We start from the raw sequence: 16,208 nt of genomic DNA, 5'->3' as shown, positions 1-16,208 counted from the left end.
CCGAGGAAAGGACCATCCATTAGTCAATCTTCAGCTATCAGAAAAGTCTTGGTGCACAATACACTCAACTTCACACATACACCAGCACAAACGAGGCATAGAAATCATTCATCTTAGTCTTCCTCTACACTATACAGAACCCCTCAACTTGTAATTACAATTTCAAAGCGTCAGTAAAATAGTGGTGCAGATGAAAGAGGTATTATACAAAAGCCATTCGCTGTGCAGGCTATATCTGCTTGTATAGCCAGATCATGCCACGTTTGGTACTAAAGTTGATAGAATTCAGTATTTTTTGTTAAAAAAAAAAAAAAAAAAAAATTCTTCTCCTCACCATCACATGTTTAGTTACAAGGATGACATAGGTCGGGGGCTTTCAGCAAGTCTTTGGGCAGATCTGATTTCCACTAAGCACAGCATGAGGTACACTCCAGTATTTGCACAATGCAGGACACCATTTTTTTTAAAGAGTATTTATTTTCTAACCAAAAGAGAAAAAAAAAAAAAAAAAAAAAAAAAGGGGGCGGCAGGAGGGTTTATCACATTCAAGCCTATTTTCGTCTTCTTGCCGTCTTTATTTTTCTATTAGAAATTGCAGAAGGGGTTGCAGTTCGTCCATTCGCCCTGGAAGAGATAAGGAAGGTAGCTGAAATACTTACATTACCAGCATACAGCCTAAAATACCTTTACTGCTTTCATGACTGACCATGTTTTCAGCAAATCTTCACCTGTTGGAATTCTGCATTCTAAGGGCTTATACACGCAACTATTGGCCAGTGCCCGTATTGTTGCCCGCAAACAGCAGGTCCGCAATATAGGAGCACCGGCCCTTTGTGCACAGCATCACGGATGCTGACCCATTCACTTAAATGGATCTGCAATCAGGAAGGTGCGGAATGGAGGCACGGAACCACTACGGAGTGCTGCACTGTGGAGTGGCAGGATTACGGAGACTCAAGTTGAACAAGTATGTTTTTGTCTGCGCCCGCTACATGGACCGTGCCCATGCACTGGGGACCACAATTTGCCGTCCCCAATGCATGGAACGGATGGCAACTGTTTGTCTGCATGAGCCCTAAGTCAAAATTCACAGTCAGTGTTCGATCAGTGATTCCATCATGGATGGTTAGCCAAAACCAGGAGTCGTCACAAGCGTCAATACCAGAACTCCCCTCCATCCAGGATAGGGTTAATAAACCCCTGGGAGGGTCTGGAGTGAATCCTCAGCAGGAAGTTATAGTCCAATATACTGTATCTAACGTCCCTGTACGTTATCACTTGGCTATAACTGCTTGCTCTGCATTAACTCTACAGCCCTCCCAGGGGCTTGGAAAACCCAATCCAACATTAACTAATATCCACTGCCCACCAGGAGGCTGCTTACCCCACTTGGTGCCACCCCGTGAAGATCACGCACCGTTACACAAATCTCCCTCAACGTCTTTAGAGCGGTGTTCTGAATGGGCCGGAGCCCGGCCAATAACAAAGCTCCTTGCTGTACGGGGGCTTTGTTATTGGATATTTCAGGCACCAGCAGTATTGTTGCGCTGTCTGCACTGTTCACAGCACGCCCTGCGATCATGAATGGCAGGGAAAAGTCCAACGTGTAGTAATATGCGCAATACTTTTTTAGGGGGTAAAATGGCCTAAACAGGCGTCATTGTGATCTCTGGTCTGTACATAGAAGATGAGACTTAAGGTGAAGGAGCAAAATTAAACCAATTCTGGGGTAGACTAGACCAAATTGGAAGCCAGAGTTAACCCCTTCCTGACACAGCAATTTTCCGTATTTACATTTTTTGCTCCCTGCCTTCCTGGAGCTATAACTAGTTTTAATAAAAGCTTAATTTTTATAGTTACAGATGAAACTCGGAAAATTAGAATATTGTGCAAAAGTCCATTTATTTCAGTAATGCAACTTAAAAGGAATTGCATTAATGCAGCTTAAAATTAGAATTTTGTGAAAAGGTTCAATATTCTAGGCTCAAAGTGTCACACTCTAGTCAGCTAATTAATCCATACCCCCTGAGCAAAGGGTACCCGAGATTGTGACTTTGGGGTTTCATAAGCTGTAAGCCATAATCATCCAAATTATAACAAATAAAGGCTTGAAATATCTCACTTTGCATGGAATGAGTCTCTCTCATATGTTAGTGTCACCCTTTAAGTTGCATTACTGACATAAATAAACTTTGCACGATATTCTAATTTTTCGAGTTTCACCTGTGTGTCTACGGAGATGTTTGAGGGATCATTTTTTGCATGACAATCTGTAGTTTTTGTTTATAAGAGTTTGGTGTGACTTTGTTTAATTTTTCCGGTAAAGTGTTGAAAAAACAGTTTTATATTTTAATAGTACAGGAGTTTTTCAAATGCATGATGCTCATAATTTTTTATTTTGAGGAAAGGGGCAATCCTGAATGGTCTCCGGGCAGAGAATGGGGAAGGTGTTTGTTCCCGCTCAGGGGAGGTTTTCCTGCAATAGAAGCGTGTGCTTCTGGGTTTCCGGTCTCTTAGATCGTGGTCACATTAGCCATGGATGTCTGCTGCATTAACCTGCTAGCAATGGTGCTCGCTCTGCTCTGGAGCGGGTGCCATCTTTAAACACCAGACATCTTCCATGCATGTATGGTGGATTTTGGAAGTGGTCATGTCGGTCATAACTTACCTTGTGTGTGACAACAGCTGACTCAGATGCAAAACATGTTTGAGTCACACAGAGTACTTCATTTTGTGCATGTTGGTTATAAAAGCCCCAAATCACAGACAGACCAGAGTGTGTTTATTACGGATAGGCGTGCATATTCCTGTGCTGCAGGTAACTAACAGCCTCTGGTCTGGCTGCACCCATCAGGACCTGTACCTGCCGGATTCAAATGACGGCATCCAGACTAGAGACTGTTAAAGCTCAATCTGGACGCTGTGCAGATCTAACTGCAACTGTCGGATAAGGTAGACCATAAATAAAATGGCAGCTCTGGGGACTAGCATACCACTAGCTGCCGTACATTTATACAACATGGTGAGGAAGGGGTTAGGATCATAGGACAACAAATAGGCATCTACACTATAAAAAGGTACAACCGTTCACACTGAATCATATCAGCAAACTGAGAAGCACACTATACGCAAAGCATAGCTTTCCATGATTTCGTTGAGAGATCACTTTACAAATGTCACAGCACCCTTAGGCCTCATGCACACGACCGGATCTGTTTTGCAGTCCGCAAAACACTGATATTGGCAATGCAAGTCCCTCACTTTCCCCTCGCCCCACACAATTGTAAAAATGCCTATTCTTGTCCTGAAAATGGACATTCTAATTTCTTTTGTATGCGGAACATAAGGGGCATGGATGTGGACAATCTTTTTTTGGAACACCACAGTAATGAAGGAGTCCGCATGCAATACGCAAAAAATGCAGATGTGAAAAGCACGAGAAATATGGTTGAGTGCATGAGGCCTTATTATACAGGAATATAATCCCTTTCCTAAATAGTCAGACTAAGTAGACATAAAAAGAAGGGACAACAGCTGCCAGACCACTGGGGGGTGAGCTACTGATGAAAAGTAAAATGTGTGTATTTGAGGCAGGAAGGTCAGATTTTTAAGCAGTCCTCTATCTGTATAGCAATGAGAGTAAACGTATACAACAGATGTCATGTCCTATACACAGTTGCCGGATAGGCATGTGCTGTGGACTGCAAATTGCGGTCCGCAATGCATGCGCACCAACTGTAGGCCCACCATATGCGGAGGCAGGACCCATTCACTTGAATGGGGCCTGCGATCCGCATCAGACGGTCCAAAAGTACTGCTTCCGTAAAGCTCTGTGCCTCCGTTCAGCATTGCGGATCTATTCAAGTGAATGGGTTCGTATCCGTGATGCGATGCACAAATGGCCGGTGCCTGTGTATTGCAGACCCGCTGTTTGCGGGCCGCAATACGGGCATGGCAATGTGCATGAGCCGTAAACCTGAACACAAATCATAATGGCAAATACTCACCCCATATTAAATGTAGGGGGCGCCTGGTTAAAGACAAATGAAGAGTTTGCAGGCTGTGCTGGGGTAGAGGCAGAATTTGCACCAAATTGGAAAACTCCTGGTGAATTCCCACTTGTAAAGTTGAAGTTTGAGCTCCCAAACGGAAATCCAGAACCTGAAAGAAAAGAGTTGTGTAACATGATCAAAGGGAAGAGGGTACATTGAGACTGAAACCGACAAATGGTAAACCCTAGTAGTGTCATGAAACAAAGGTCAACACTGAAATCAAAGTTGGCTTTGAAGGAGAAGCGCATGTCCCCCAAGCAAAACCTGTGAAGGGAAGTACACGTTCATGCTCCCCACTGTGGAGCCACCTTCACTGCATTTTTGGTCCTCACGTGTATACCTTCCGCACGGATGGGAGTCAAGTGTGAAACTGCAGTCAATGAATGGCCTCAGGCGACGTGTCCCCAAGTGGTACATCGCCGCTGGGTCACGGATGGCAAGTTTACATGGGAGGACCAAAATGCAGTGAAGACAGCCTGGGATCCATGGAGCTGGAACTAAGTGCGGGCAGCAGGTAAGTATACTCCCTTTCACAAGCCCTGCTGGGTGAGAAGAAAAAAAACCAAGGACAAACCCTTAAAATATTCTAGACACAGTAACAGAACTGTCAACATGTCAAGGTGATATTATGCTACTATGGACTCAATAATTGGCTAGTGCCTGATAATCAGTCCTATAACCAGTCCCACCAGGGCTGCAGAGTCTTCTGCTCTCAGGCCTTTAAAACAGTTGGTCTCTCAATGAATGAAAAATTCCAACAGTTTCACTGCTGTGCTGTTTCTCGGAGCTCCACTTTCACTAATACCATTACAATCACAGATGGACACGTACCACTAGCAGGAGCTGCACTGGATCCAAAAGCAGGTTGAGAGCTTTGCTGCCCAAACACTGGTGCCTGCACGTTGCTAGTCAGTGATCCAAAAGCAGGGACATTCTGAGAAGAACTGGGAAACAAACTAGTAGATGTCGAGGAGCCGAAGACTGGGGGGGCATTTGCCTGACTGGCAGGTTTACCAAATGCTGGAACAGAGGTGGTAGTCGCAGCAGGGGCAGCTGCACCACCGAAGATAAAGGGAGAGGAGTTGGTACCTGAAGAGGGGGAAGAAAAGAACACGTATAAATGTAATTGTCATCCAGACTCCTGTAACCCCCCCCACCACGATCTATATTTCCATTGTGCATATTCAGATTAATTAGGAATGGAGATGTATATTTTCCATATGGCCCTGTTACAGCTTACACAGGATGAGCACTCACCCAAGATTTAAAAAAATAAAATAAATCCTATTTGATTTAGGTTTACTTTATACATTTTTTATTTATTTTTTTAGATCTGAACTAAGATTAGCTTTCATGAGAAGACGACGTCCGAGAGTTAGACTGCTGGAATGAGGACAGAACGGGATCATGCAGCCTGCAATGTATTATATTACATGCAACCCAGAAGAAAATGTTTAACAATGACAAATCTGTGTCAGTACTACCGTATTTTTCGCCCTATAATACCCAATACCCATAAGACGCACCTGGGTTTTGGAGGAGGAAAATAAGAAAAAAATATTTTGAACTAAAAGATGTGCTTTTGGTGGGTTTTGAGGCACCGTTATGGGGGCATCTGTGGATGGCTCATATATAGCATCTTATGCATCATCCACAGATTCCCCCATAACAGTGTCCCTGTGTAGTGAATGGGGGCCGGCATCTGTTTCTGTAATGGCAGCGGGGCCCGGTATTCTTCTACACCGGGCCCCGCTCTCTGTAGTATACGGTTATCATATCTAACTTGTGGCTATTGTTTAAAGTATTCCAATAATCTTAAATCTAGTGCAGTACTAGTTACAACTAACTTCTTGGCAGTCAGGAGGCCGGGTGGGCGCTCGTAGCATAGCTCACTACGCCTGCTTCAGTCATCAAGTGGGCGGCGCAGGCGCAGTGAGCTACGCTACAAGCACCCGTCCGGCCTCCTGCCTGCCAAGAAGTTAGTTGTAAGTAGTACAGCGCTAGATAATTGGAATACTTTAACAATACCCACAAGTTAGATATGATTACCGTATACTACAGAGAGCGGGGCCTGGTGTAGTAAAATACAGTGACTGCACCGGACCCCCGCTGCGATTACAGAAACAGATGCCGGCCCCCAGCCCCTCCTCCCTCTCAGCATATTCACCGGACGGTTGCAGCATTCTCCCCCGCCCCACTTTGGGAGGGGAGAGGGGGGAAGGTAGGTGTCTTATAGGACGAAAAATACAGTAATCATAATGTGTTCAAAATGCTGTGTTAATGAGTTCTATTCACATTTGTGTTACCACCAGTTGTCTTTACGCAGAAGCTTCATCTACATGGATGAAGTCTGTACTGTTTATGTTGATCGGGAGCACATTTTAACTCAAATTATATAGCAGAGCTCTGTGAAATCAGCTATTAAAACACATAACACCCCTAGTGATCAGCTCTCATTGCTGGAGGAAGCTCAGACTGCCATCTGTTTCAAACTCATTGACATGAATAGCAGTCATTGTAATACAAGGGTTCAATAAAACAAGAGCGGATGTTTGCAGTTGCCCCCTGCTTAGAAGGCAGGCTAAGGCCTCTTTTACACGGGCATCATGTTTTTTTGTCCGGATGAGTTCCGGGTGCATTGCGGCAAACCCGCACGAGTAGGTACCCAATTGCAGTCACTTTTGACTGCAATTGCATTCCGTTGTTCAGTTTTTATCGCGCGGGTGCAATGCGTTTTGCATGCGCATGATAAAAAACAATGTGGTACCCAGACCCGAACTTCTTCATTGAAGTTCAGGTTTGAGTTCAAGGTTGTGTAGATTGTATTATTTCCCCTTATAACATGGTTTTAAGGGAAAATAATAGCATTCTGAATACAGAATGCATGGTACAATAGGGCTGGAGGGGTTAAAAAATAAAGTAAAAAATAATTTAACTCACCTTAATCCACTTGTTTGCGCGGCCGGCGTCTCTTCTGTCGTCTTCTTTGAGGAATAGGATCTTTGATGACGTCACTGCGCTCATCACATGATCTTTTACCATGGTGATGGATCATGTGACGAATCATGTGATGAGCGTAGTGACGTCACCACAGGTCCTTTTCCTGTGCACAGCAAAGTTAAGACCGAAGAGAAGCCAGGCTGAGCGAACAAGTGGATTAAGATGAGTTAAATTATTTTAAAAAAATTTTTTAACCCCTCCAGCCCTATTGTACCATGCATTCTGTATTAGGAATGCTATTATTTCCCTTATAACCATGTTATAAGGGAAAATAATAATGATCGGGTCCCCGTCCCGATCATCACCTAGCAACAGTGCGTGAAAATCGCACCGCATCCACACTTGCTTGCGATTTTCACGCAGCCCCATTCACGTCTATGGGGCATGAAAAACGCACAATATAGAACATGCTGCGATTTTGATGCGTGAAAATCACAACTCGTGTGCCCAGCCCCATAGAAATGAGTGGGTCCGGATTCAGTGCGGGTGGAATGCGTTCACGTCATGAATTGCACCCGTGCAGAAAACGCGCTCGGGTTTAAGAGGCCTAAAGTGGGGGATGGCTCAAGCAGGGCATCCGGAAAAAGACATTGAGAGAATGGTCCTATTACTCCTATCAGTTACTATAAGAAATTATGAGAGCCCTGGATGTGACACTATACTATGCACTGCTACTGGCTTAACGGCAGTGGGTGCCCCCTAACATACAATATTAAATTTCTTTAACACAGAAGACCCATGTTTAAAAAAAAAAAATTCCTTTATGGCCCAAAATACTGAAATCTGGAGACTGGATCGTTCTTCTAATTAAAGGAGACCTCAAGAGAACACAGCGTAATGAAGAACTTACCTGGTACATTTGACGTGTTTGCTCCTGTGAAGTTGAAGCTTGGGGCTGCTGGGGTACTTTGAGCATTTGCTCCAAAGACAAAAGGTGATGCAGCAGCCGGAGCGGTGCTTGTAGAGGTCACCACTGGTTGACCTTCCTGCCCAGAGAAAACAAAAGTAGACTTCGATTCATTCGGATTGCCAAACATGGAGGTGTTCGCTGTGGTGGCAGGTTGTCCAAAAACAAAGGGCGTGGCTGAAGAGTTGGAGGATGCATTTGAATTGCCAAACAAACTGCTGGAACTTGCCGACGTGTTTGTGGAAGCACCAAATACACTGCTTGCACTAGTTGTATTTACAGGGGCGGCGCTGCCAAACACACTGCTGGAGCTAGAAGCAGCAATGGAAGGAGCTGCACTTCCAAATATCGTGCTGGAATTTGCTGGTGTGTTCAAAGCTGTTGCACTACTTAGTAGACTGGTAGAGCCAGTGGCAGCTGGTAATGCTGCAGATGTGCTAAACCCAGTGCTGGGGGGAGCACTAGCTGGAGCAGGGGAGCCAAAGCCACTGGGAGCAGATGTACTGTTAGACAGCACAGAACTTCCAAATATGCCACTGGTGCTTGTCTGGGTGCTAGGCTGCTGCACACTGCCAAACGCACTGCCAGAACTTCCAATACTGCTTGGCTGAGTTGTGGTAGAGGATCCATTACTCTGAAATCCAAATACTTTTGTGGCTCCTGTGTTTACTAAATAGGGGAAAGAAAGGGAAAAAAAAAAAGAAAGCTTAGTTAGACTCTGATCAAACTATGATTTGGCACATAATATTAGGGATACAGTATCATTGTATTAGGGAATTCCCTGAAAAGCCATCTTGAAGGGGCTAACCATAGAATACATGCATGGCTGATCATTTTGCAGAATATTCCTCTTAAGGGCCCATTCACACAACTGTATGGTCATCGAGCCCGTGTTGCAGACTGCAAACAGCAGGTGTGAACTTCGTGCTGCGGAGGCACGGACCGGAAGCCCGCGGAAACCCTTCTCAGTGGCTGTGGGGTGTTAAAAGGGTTCTCCGGGAATTAAGAAAATGAAAATACTTAAAATGTTACTTTATTATAAATATTTTCCCCAAAAACCTTTCATTAGTTATAATGGATCGTTTTGTCTAGGGAGCAATCATTAGGAGAAAATAAATGTCTGCCGTCCTATTAGTACACACAAAACCTGTCCTAATCACACAGGAGGACAAGTTACTTCAGAGCAGCATGAACTCCATTCCCAGAGATTCAGCTGAAGATTTTATTAAAGGGAAACTGTCACCAGAATAATCACCATTAAACAAACTATTGTCTTGTAGCACTTACTACCTCCTTTCCGGACGTGTTTTTCTTTCCTCGCTGCTTGGTTTCTATCTTGGAAAAAAAAATCCACTTTATTCCTTATGCAAATGAGGCAGTAAGGTGCCCAGAGGGGCGTTATTTTTGTTCAAAGGCTCCCGGGAACACCCCCATTGAGTTCCCAGGCCCGCCCTCCAGCAGAGCCCAAGCACGCCTCTCCTCAGCTCATACACTATGCACCTAGCAGCCCGTTGCCCCCCCCCCCCCCTATATCACTAACAGCAGATAACCCTGCCCACCCTTGCTTGCTGACAAATCTCGCTGCGCTTCTTCTCTTCCAGCAGAGGATGAAACCATCACTGGGCTCGGCGCATGCCCAGTAAAACATTTGAGGCTGATGCCCTCAGTTCCAAACACTGCCTGCGCCTCCACTCTTCCGGTTCAACTGAGGGAATCAGCCTCAAATGTTTTACTGGGCATGCGCCGAGCCCAGTGACGGTTTCATCCTCTGCTGGAAGAGAAGAAGCGCAGCGAGATTTGTCATCGGCGCTGAAAGCAAGGGTGGGTGGGGTTATCTGCTGTTAGTGCTATGGGTGGGGCGGGGGAGACGACAACTGCGCTGCTGGGGGGCGTAGAGTATGAGCCGAGGAGAGGTGCTTGGGCTCTGCTGGAAGGCGGGCCTGGGCCCTCAATGGGGGTGTTCCTGGGCGCCTTTGAACAAAAATAACGCCCCTCTGGGTAGGGGTGGGCGGTATAGGCGATATAGGCGATATGCGATATGAATTTGGGCCACGATATGGATTTTCGCCATATCGCCTATATCGCCGGACCGCGATATGATCGCGCGCACCATGTTCTGAGCCGGCCGGCACAGCGGAGGGAGGAGGAGGGAGTCTCTCCCTCCCCACTGTGCGCGGCTGCCGCTGAACACCAATGAGGACAGAGTAGGAGGAGGAGGGGAGGGACTGTGGCCACTGCACTACCAATGAATGTGCCGGCCATATCCCTCAGGGTCCCCCCCCCCCCCCATCATTGGTGGCAGTTTGCAGTTCCGATCGGAGCCCCAGCAGTGTAATGCTGGGGCTCCGATCGGTTACCATGGCAGCCAGGAGTCACGCTGCTGTAGTCCTAGCTGCCATGGTATGTTAGTGAGCAGAGAGCAGCGCATTATACTCACGTGCGCTGTGGCCGGCGGTCGCTCCTTCTTCTGTCTGTGCGGCGGATAGCTAATGCTTACAGCATTAGCAATGCGCCGCACAGACCTATGAGAAGAAGGAGCGACCGGCGGCCACAGCGCACGTGAGTATAATGCGCTGCTCTCTGCTCACTAACATACCATGGCAGCCTGGACTTCAGCAGCGTGACTCCTGGCTGCCATGGTAACCGATCGGTGCCCCAGCATTACACTGCTGGGGCTCCGATCGGAACTGCAAACTGCCACCAATGATGGGGGGGAGGAGGGGGACCCTGTGGCCACTGCCACCAATGATTAATACTGGGGAGGGGGCAGATCAGAGGCTGGGGAAGGGAGGCAGATCAGAGGCTGGGGAAGGGGGGCAGATCAGAGGCTGGGGAAGGGGGGCAGATCAGAGGCTGGGGAAGGGGGGCAGATCAGAGGCTGGGGAAGGGGGGCAGATCAGAGGCTGGGGAAGGGGGGCAGATCAGAGGCTGGGGAAGGGGGGCAGATCAGAGGCTGGGGAAGGGGGGCAGATCAGAGGCTGGGGAAAAGATCAGAGGCTGGGGAAAAGATCAGAGGCTGGGGAAAAGATCAGAGGCTGGGGAAGGGGGGCAGATCAGAGGCTGGGGAGAAGATCAGAGGCTGGGGAAGGGGGGCAGATCAGAGGCTGGGGAGAAGATCAGAGGCTGGGGAAAAGATCAGAGGCTGGGGAAAAGATCAGAGGCTGGGGAAAAGATCAGAGGCTGGGGAAAAGATCAGAGGCTGGGGAAAAGATCAGAGGCTGGGGAAAAGATCAGAGGCTGGGGAAAAGATCAGAGGCTGGGGAGAAGATCAGAGGCTGGGGAGAAGATCAGAGGCTGGGGAGAAGATCAGAGGCTGGGGAGAAGATCAGAGGCTGGGGAGAAGATCAGAGGCTGGGGAGAAGATCAGAGGCTGGGGAGAAGATCAGAGGCTGGGGAGAAGATCAGAGGCTGGGGAGAAGATCAGAGGCTGGGGAGAAGATCAGAGGCTGGGGAGAAGATCAGAGGCTGGGGGGCAGATCAGAGGCTGGGGGCAGATCAGAGGCTGGGGGGCAGATCAGAGGCTGGGGGGCAGATCAGAGGCTGGGGAAGGGGGGCAGATCAGAGGCTGGGGAAGGGGGGCAGATCAGAGGCTGGGGAAGGGGGGCAGATCAGAGGCTGGGGGGGGGGGGCAGATCAGAGGCTGCCGCCATGGTCAGCTCCCTGCTGTTGTGTGCACTATGCACAGGGCAGCAGGGAGAGTGTAAAGTCCTATTCACCCTAATAGAGCTCTATTAGGGTGAATATGACAAGGGTTCTAGCCCTTAAGGAGGCCAATAGTTAATAAATAAAAAGTAAAAAATAAATAAAATTTAAACACCCCCCCCCCCAATATAGAAAACAATATATCGCAATATATATCGCATATCGCACATGCTTAAAATTATATCGCAATATAGATTTTAGGCCATATCGCCCACCCCTACCTCTGGGCACCTTACTGCCTTATTTGTATAAGGAATAAAGTGGATTTTTTTCGAGCTAGAAACCAAGCAGCAAGGAAAGAAAAACACGTCTGGAAAGGAGGTAGTAAGTGCTACAAGACAATAGTTTTAGTTTAATGGTGATGATTCTAGTGACAGATTCCCTTTAAACTGTATTCAGGATCATAATCCCTGACAAGTAGGAGGAGGATGATGAGGCAGCTCTTTTACCTCACTGTTGTGAAGTAACGTGTGCTATGTGATTAGGAAAGGTTTTGTGTGTACTAATAGGACAGAGGCCATTTGGTTTTTCCTAATGATTGCTCCCCTGATAAAATGATCCATTATAACTAATAAAAGGTGTTTGGGAATATATTTATAATAAAGTAATATTTAAGTATTTTCATTTTCTTAATTATCTGAGAACCCCTTTAAGACCAGAGGGGTAGCAACTGGACAGCATAAGAACGGTTCGTAAGGTTCATCTGTCCAGTAGACAAGGGTCCAGATTTTCTAATCTTACAGTACGCAGTCTAGACCTGTACCCGATCACTGTGGCTCAGGCTGGATGATAAATCTGGGGCAGGGATAGACTCTTTTCTCAGACTCTGTACCAGATTTTTTATAACAGAACTAAGACCATTTTGGCGCAAGATGGCACAACTTAGGCCCCCCTTTAATGGGAAGCCTCGCCCCTTGTCAGGGGGGAGGGGGCATTTTTGACACAGACACCTTATACAGGGTATATCTTTTTTAAATTATGGAAGTGTAAAACTATTAAAAATCTGAGTGGGAGCGTAGGTTGGTCGAATGTCAGAAGTTAGCAGTTACCTGTGGTTTGAGTAGGAAGGCCAAAAGAAAAGACAGGTTTTCCGGCCTGATCTGCATCCTTCTTCTCTGCAGTGTTAGGCACACCAAAACTAAAAGAGACCGATGGAGCATCAGCTTTGGCTGCTTCCGGCTTGCCAAACAAAAATGGCTTTGGCTGTTCCCCCTCATTCTTTGATCCAAAAACGGATGCTGTTGTTGTGCTAATTTCAGATTTCTCATCTTTTTTCCCAAAAACAAAAGGAGACGTGGTCTCTTTTTGCTCTGTTTTACCAAAAGTAAAGCCACTTGACACAGGAGTCTCCTTCTCTTCCAGCTCCTTGAAGCCAAAAGACACTGTCAAATTAGATTTCTCATTAGAAGTAAGACCTTCTGAAGTGTCTGGTTTAAGGGCAGAAGACAATGCACTGGGTGCAGACCCAAATGGAGTATCACCTGGTTTAGCAGTAGCGTCCTTTTCGGCAGGCTTGCCAAAGCAAAATAAGTTTGATGTTGAACTTGAACTGTTGGTAGAACTAGGAGTCCCAAATGTAAAGCCGGTTTCTTTCTTCTCTTCCGTTGCTGTCCCAAATTTAAAGCCTGTATCTTTCTTTTCCTCTGTTGACTTAGAAGAGGAAGAACTTATACCAAACTTAATCTCTCCAGAAAATTTCGGGAAAGAAAATCCACCTGAAGCAGATGTTAAAGAGTCCGTGGAGGCACTTGACTTAAGTTCTCCAGAGTTGCTAGATGATGGTAACCCAAACTTAATGGTCGGAAGTGTGGATTCACTCAAACCAGATGTACCAAATCCTACGAGAAAAGAAATAAAATGATCTAAAAACAAAACCCCACACCAAAGAGTACTGATTTTTCAAGCTCAGTTGAGGGCTAATACTCAACTAGTCCATAACAGATATACAAGTTTGTATATAGGTGCAATCCAGCCTCTAAGATTTGCACCCATCTAAAGAGTGGGGCCACCCCGCAAAGAATAGAAAGAAAGCTGCAGAAGTGCAGCTTTCTCCATTCACTGCTTTGGGACCTCCAATAACCAAGAACTTACTACTGAGCATGTGCAGCAGGGTTTCAAGCATTATAACTAAGGGACTTAGAGCAGCATGAAGATACCTAGTATAGATTACAGAAGAGTATACAGGAGATGTGAGAACTGATTATCTATTACCACTAGAACACCCTGATTATAGTATATGGTCAGGAGAGAACACAGGAGAGGTGAGAACTGATTTTCTATCACCAGTCGAAAACCCTGTTTAATTTATTTGAGTTAAAGAGGTTGTCCAGGTTCAGAGCTGAACCTGGACATCCCTCCATTTTCACCCCGGCAGCCCCCCTGACATGAGCATCGGAGCAGTTCATGCTCCGATGCTCTCCTTTGCCCTGCACTAAATCGCGCAGGGCAAAGGCATTTTTCTGAGTTCCGGTGACATATCGGGCTCTCTATGGGGCTGACAGGCAGCCCGGTGACGTCACCGGCACTGATGGGCGGGATTTGGCTCTGCCCTAGCCAGTAAAACGGCTAGGTCAGAGCTAAAGCCCGCCCCCTCAGAGCCGGTGACGTCACCGAACACACTGCTGGGCGGAAGTTACCGCCCGGCAGTGTGTTATTGAAAACACAAGAGCCTGTGCCCTGCGCTATCTAGCGCAGGGCACGGGAGCGCATCGGAGCATGAGATGCTCCGATGCCAGGCTCAGGAGGGCTGCCGGGGTGAAAATAAGGGTATGTCCGGGTTCAGCTCTGAACCCGGACAACCCCTTTAATACATTACTGAGTTTTTTGTAAGCTAGTCAGAGAAGGTACATTTCTACAGACTTCACCCCCACAACCCTGACAAACGGTGAAGCCCACTATATTTCTCATTAACTTTTAGCATTAATTGCTAGGTCTAGTGTCCCTTTAAGCACAGAACTTGTAGCTCCCACCTGTTGGCTCAGTTTTGCTTCCCGGTTTGGCACTCTGGCAGGCGACACATTTTACAGCTTCTGGTTTATTATTTACAAGACAGACATCACATTCCCAGGTTCCAGCTGGCTTTTTGAACTGATCCAAGAGTCCAAGTTGATTCTGAGTTGCAGGTGCAGAAGTCAGAAGTGCAGAAGTACTTACAGTAGCAGACGTTCCTAAATGTAAAATAAAAGGCATTAGTCATACTGTTAAAACTGTTCTCTACTCAGTTTCTGCTAATGTGCAACAGACCCTATTTAAATATGTTAAACTGTTTTAGAAATGAATACATATCAACACTTTCCTTCATCACCGTATTTATTGCCCGATATCAAATTCTCTGAAAAATTAATCGCAAATGTATCTAGAAGAAGCGATGCTGATTTGAGGGGGAAATGGTGGGCACAACACATACTGACAGCGCTGGCGTCCACAGGATTGCAATTATATACCAGGCCTGATGAAGGGCTACATTTAGCACAAAACATTGCCTGAATTTGTTATAACCAAGTATGGCTGAATAAAAATCACTTATTTCACCTGCAAGTCTGGAGTGCTGTCGATTTGTATATTTACATGATTTTAAGGGAAATGGTGGTCACACCACATACTGATTTGATTGACTTCATTTTTCGCTTTTGTTAATTGATAAACTATATCTAAAACTTTTAGCTAAAGTTTATTAAAACTAATCTTCAAGTGAAGAGCTTCGGAATCCTTAGGCCGAGAATTCTGCGCGTGAGGTGAACGCATTGCACCCGCACTGAATCCGGACCCATTCACTTCAATGAGCGGTGATTTCTCTGCATCACTTGTGCGTTGCGTGAAAATCGCAGCATGTTCTACAGTTGCAAGAAAAAAGTATGTGAACCCTTTGGAATGATATGGATTTCTGCACAAATTGGTCATAAAATGTGATCTGATCACAATAGACAATCACAGTCTGCTTAAACTAATAACACACAAAGAATTAAACGTTATGTTTTTATTGAATAGACTATGTAAATATTCACAGTGCAAGTGGAAAAAGTATGTGAACCCTTGGATTTAATAACTGGTTGAACCTCCAGTTCAGCAATATTCTTGGGATGTCTGGTGTGAATCGCTTTCTTGAGGTCATGCCACAGCATCTCAATCGGGTTTAGGTCAAGACTGACTGGGCCACTCCAGAAGGCGTATTTTATTTTGTTTAAGCCACTCTGTTGTTGATTTACTTCTATGCTTTGGGTTGTTGTCCTGTTGCAACACCCATCTTCTGTTGAGCTTCAGCTGGTGGCCTCAAGTTCTCCTGCAAAATGTCTTGAAAAACTTGGGAATTCATTTTTCCTTTGATAACAATCCATCCAATCCCTGATGCAGCAAAGCAGCCCCAAACCACCATACTTCACAGTTGGGATGAGGTTTTGATGTTGGTGTGCCTCTTTCTCCACACATAGTTTTGTGTGTTTCTTCCAAACAACTCAACTTTGGTTTCATCTGTCCACAGAATATTTTGCCAGTACTGCTGTGGAACATCCAAGTGCTCTTGTGCAAACTGTAAACGTGCAGCAATGGGT

At 46.0% G+C, this 16,208-nt stretch overlaps 1 protein-coding gene across 1 annotated transcript in view; it reads right to left on the bottom strand.

The window, feature by feature from the left end:
* Nucleotides 1-298: 298 nt before the first annotated feature.
* NUP153 (nucleoporin 153) overlaps nt 299-16,208 on the bottom strand; it is an 83,680-nt gene continuing 67,770 nt past the window's right edge. Inside the window, 6 exon segments of the mRNA XM_044293364.1 lie at nt 299-624; nt 4,008-4,161; nt 4,884-5,141; nt 7,903-8,628; nt 12,711-13,499; nt 14,631-14,828. Of these exon segments, the coding sequence (XP_044149299.1) occupies nt 552-624; nt 4,008-4,161; nt 4,884-5,141; nt 7,903-8,628; nt 12,711-13,499; nt 14,631-14,828 (2,198 nt within the window). The 3' untranslated portion in view covers nt 299-551.

This window comes from Bufo gargarizans, chromosome 5 (assembly GCF_014858855.1).
Source record: "Bufo gargarizans isolate SCDJY-AF-19 chromosome 5, ASM1485885v1, whole genome shotgun sequence".
NCBI classification, from domain to species: domain Eukaryota; kingdom Metazoa; phylum Chordata; class Amphibia; order Anura; family Bufonidae; genus Bufo; species Bufo gargarizans.
This window is presented reverse-complemented; position numbering and strand designations above follow the sequence as displayed.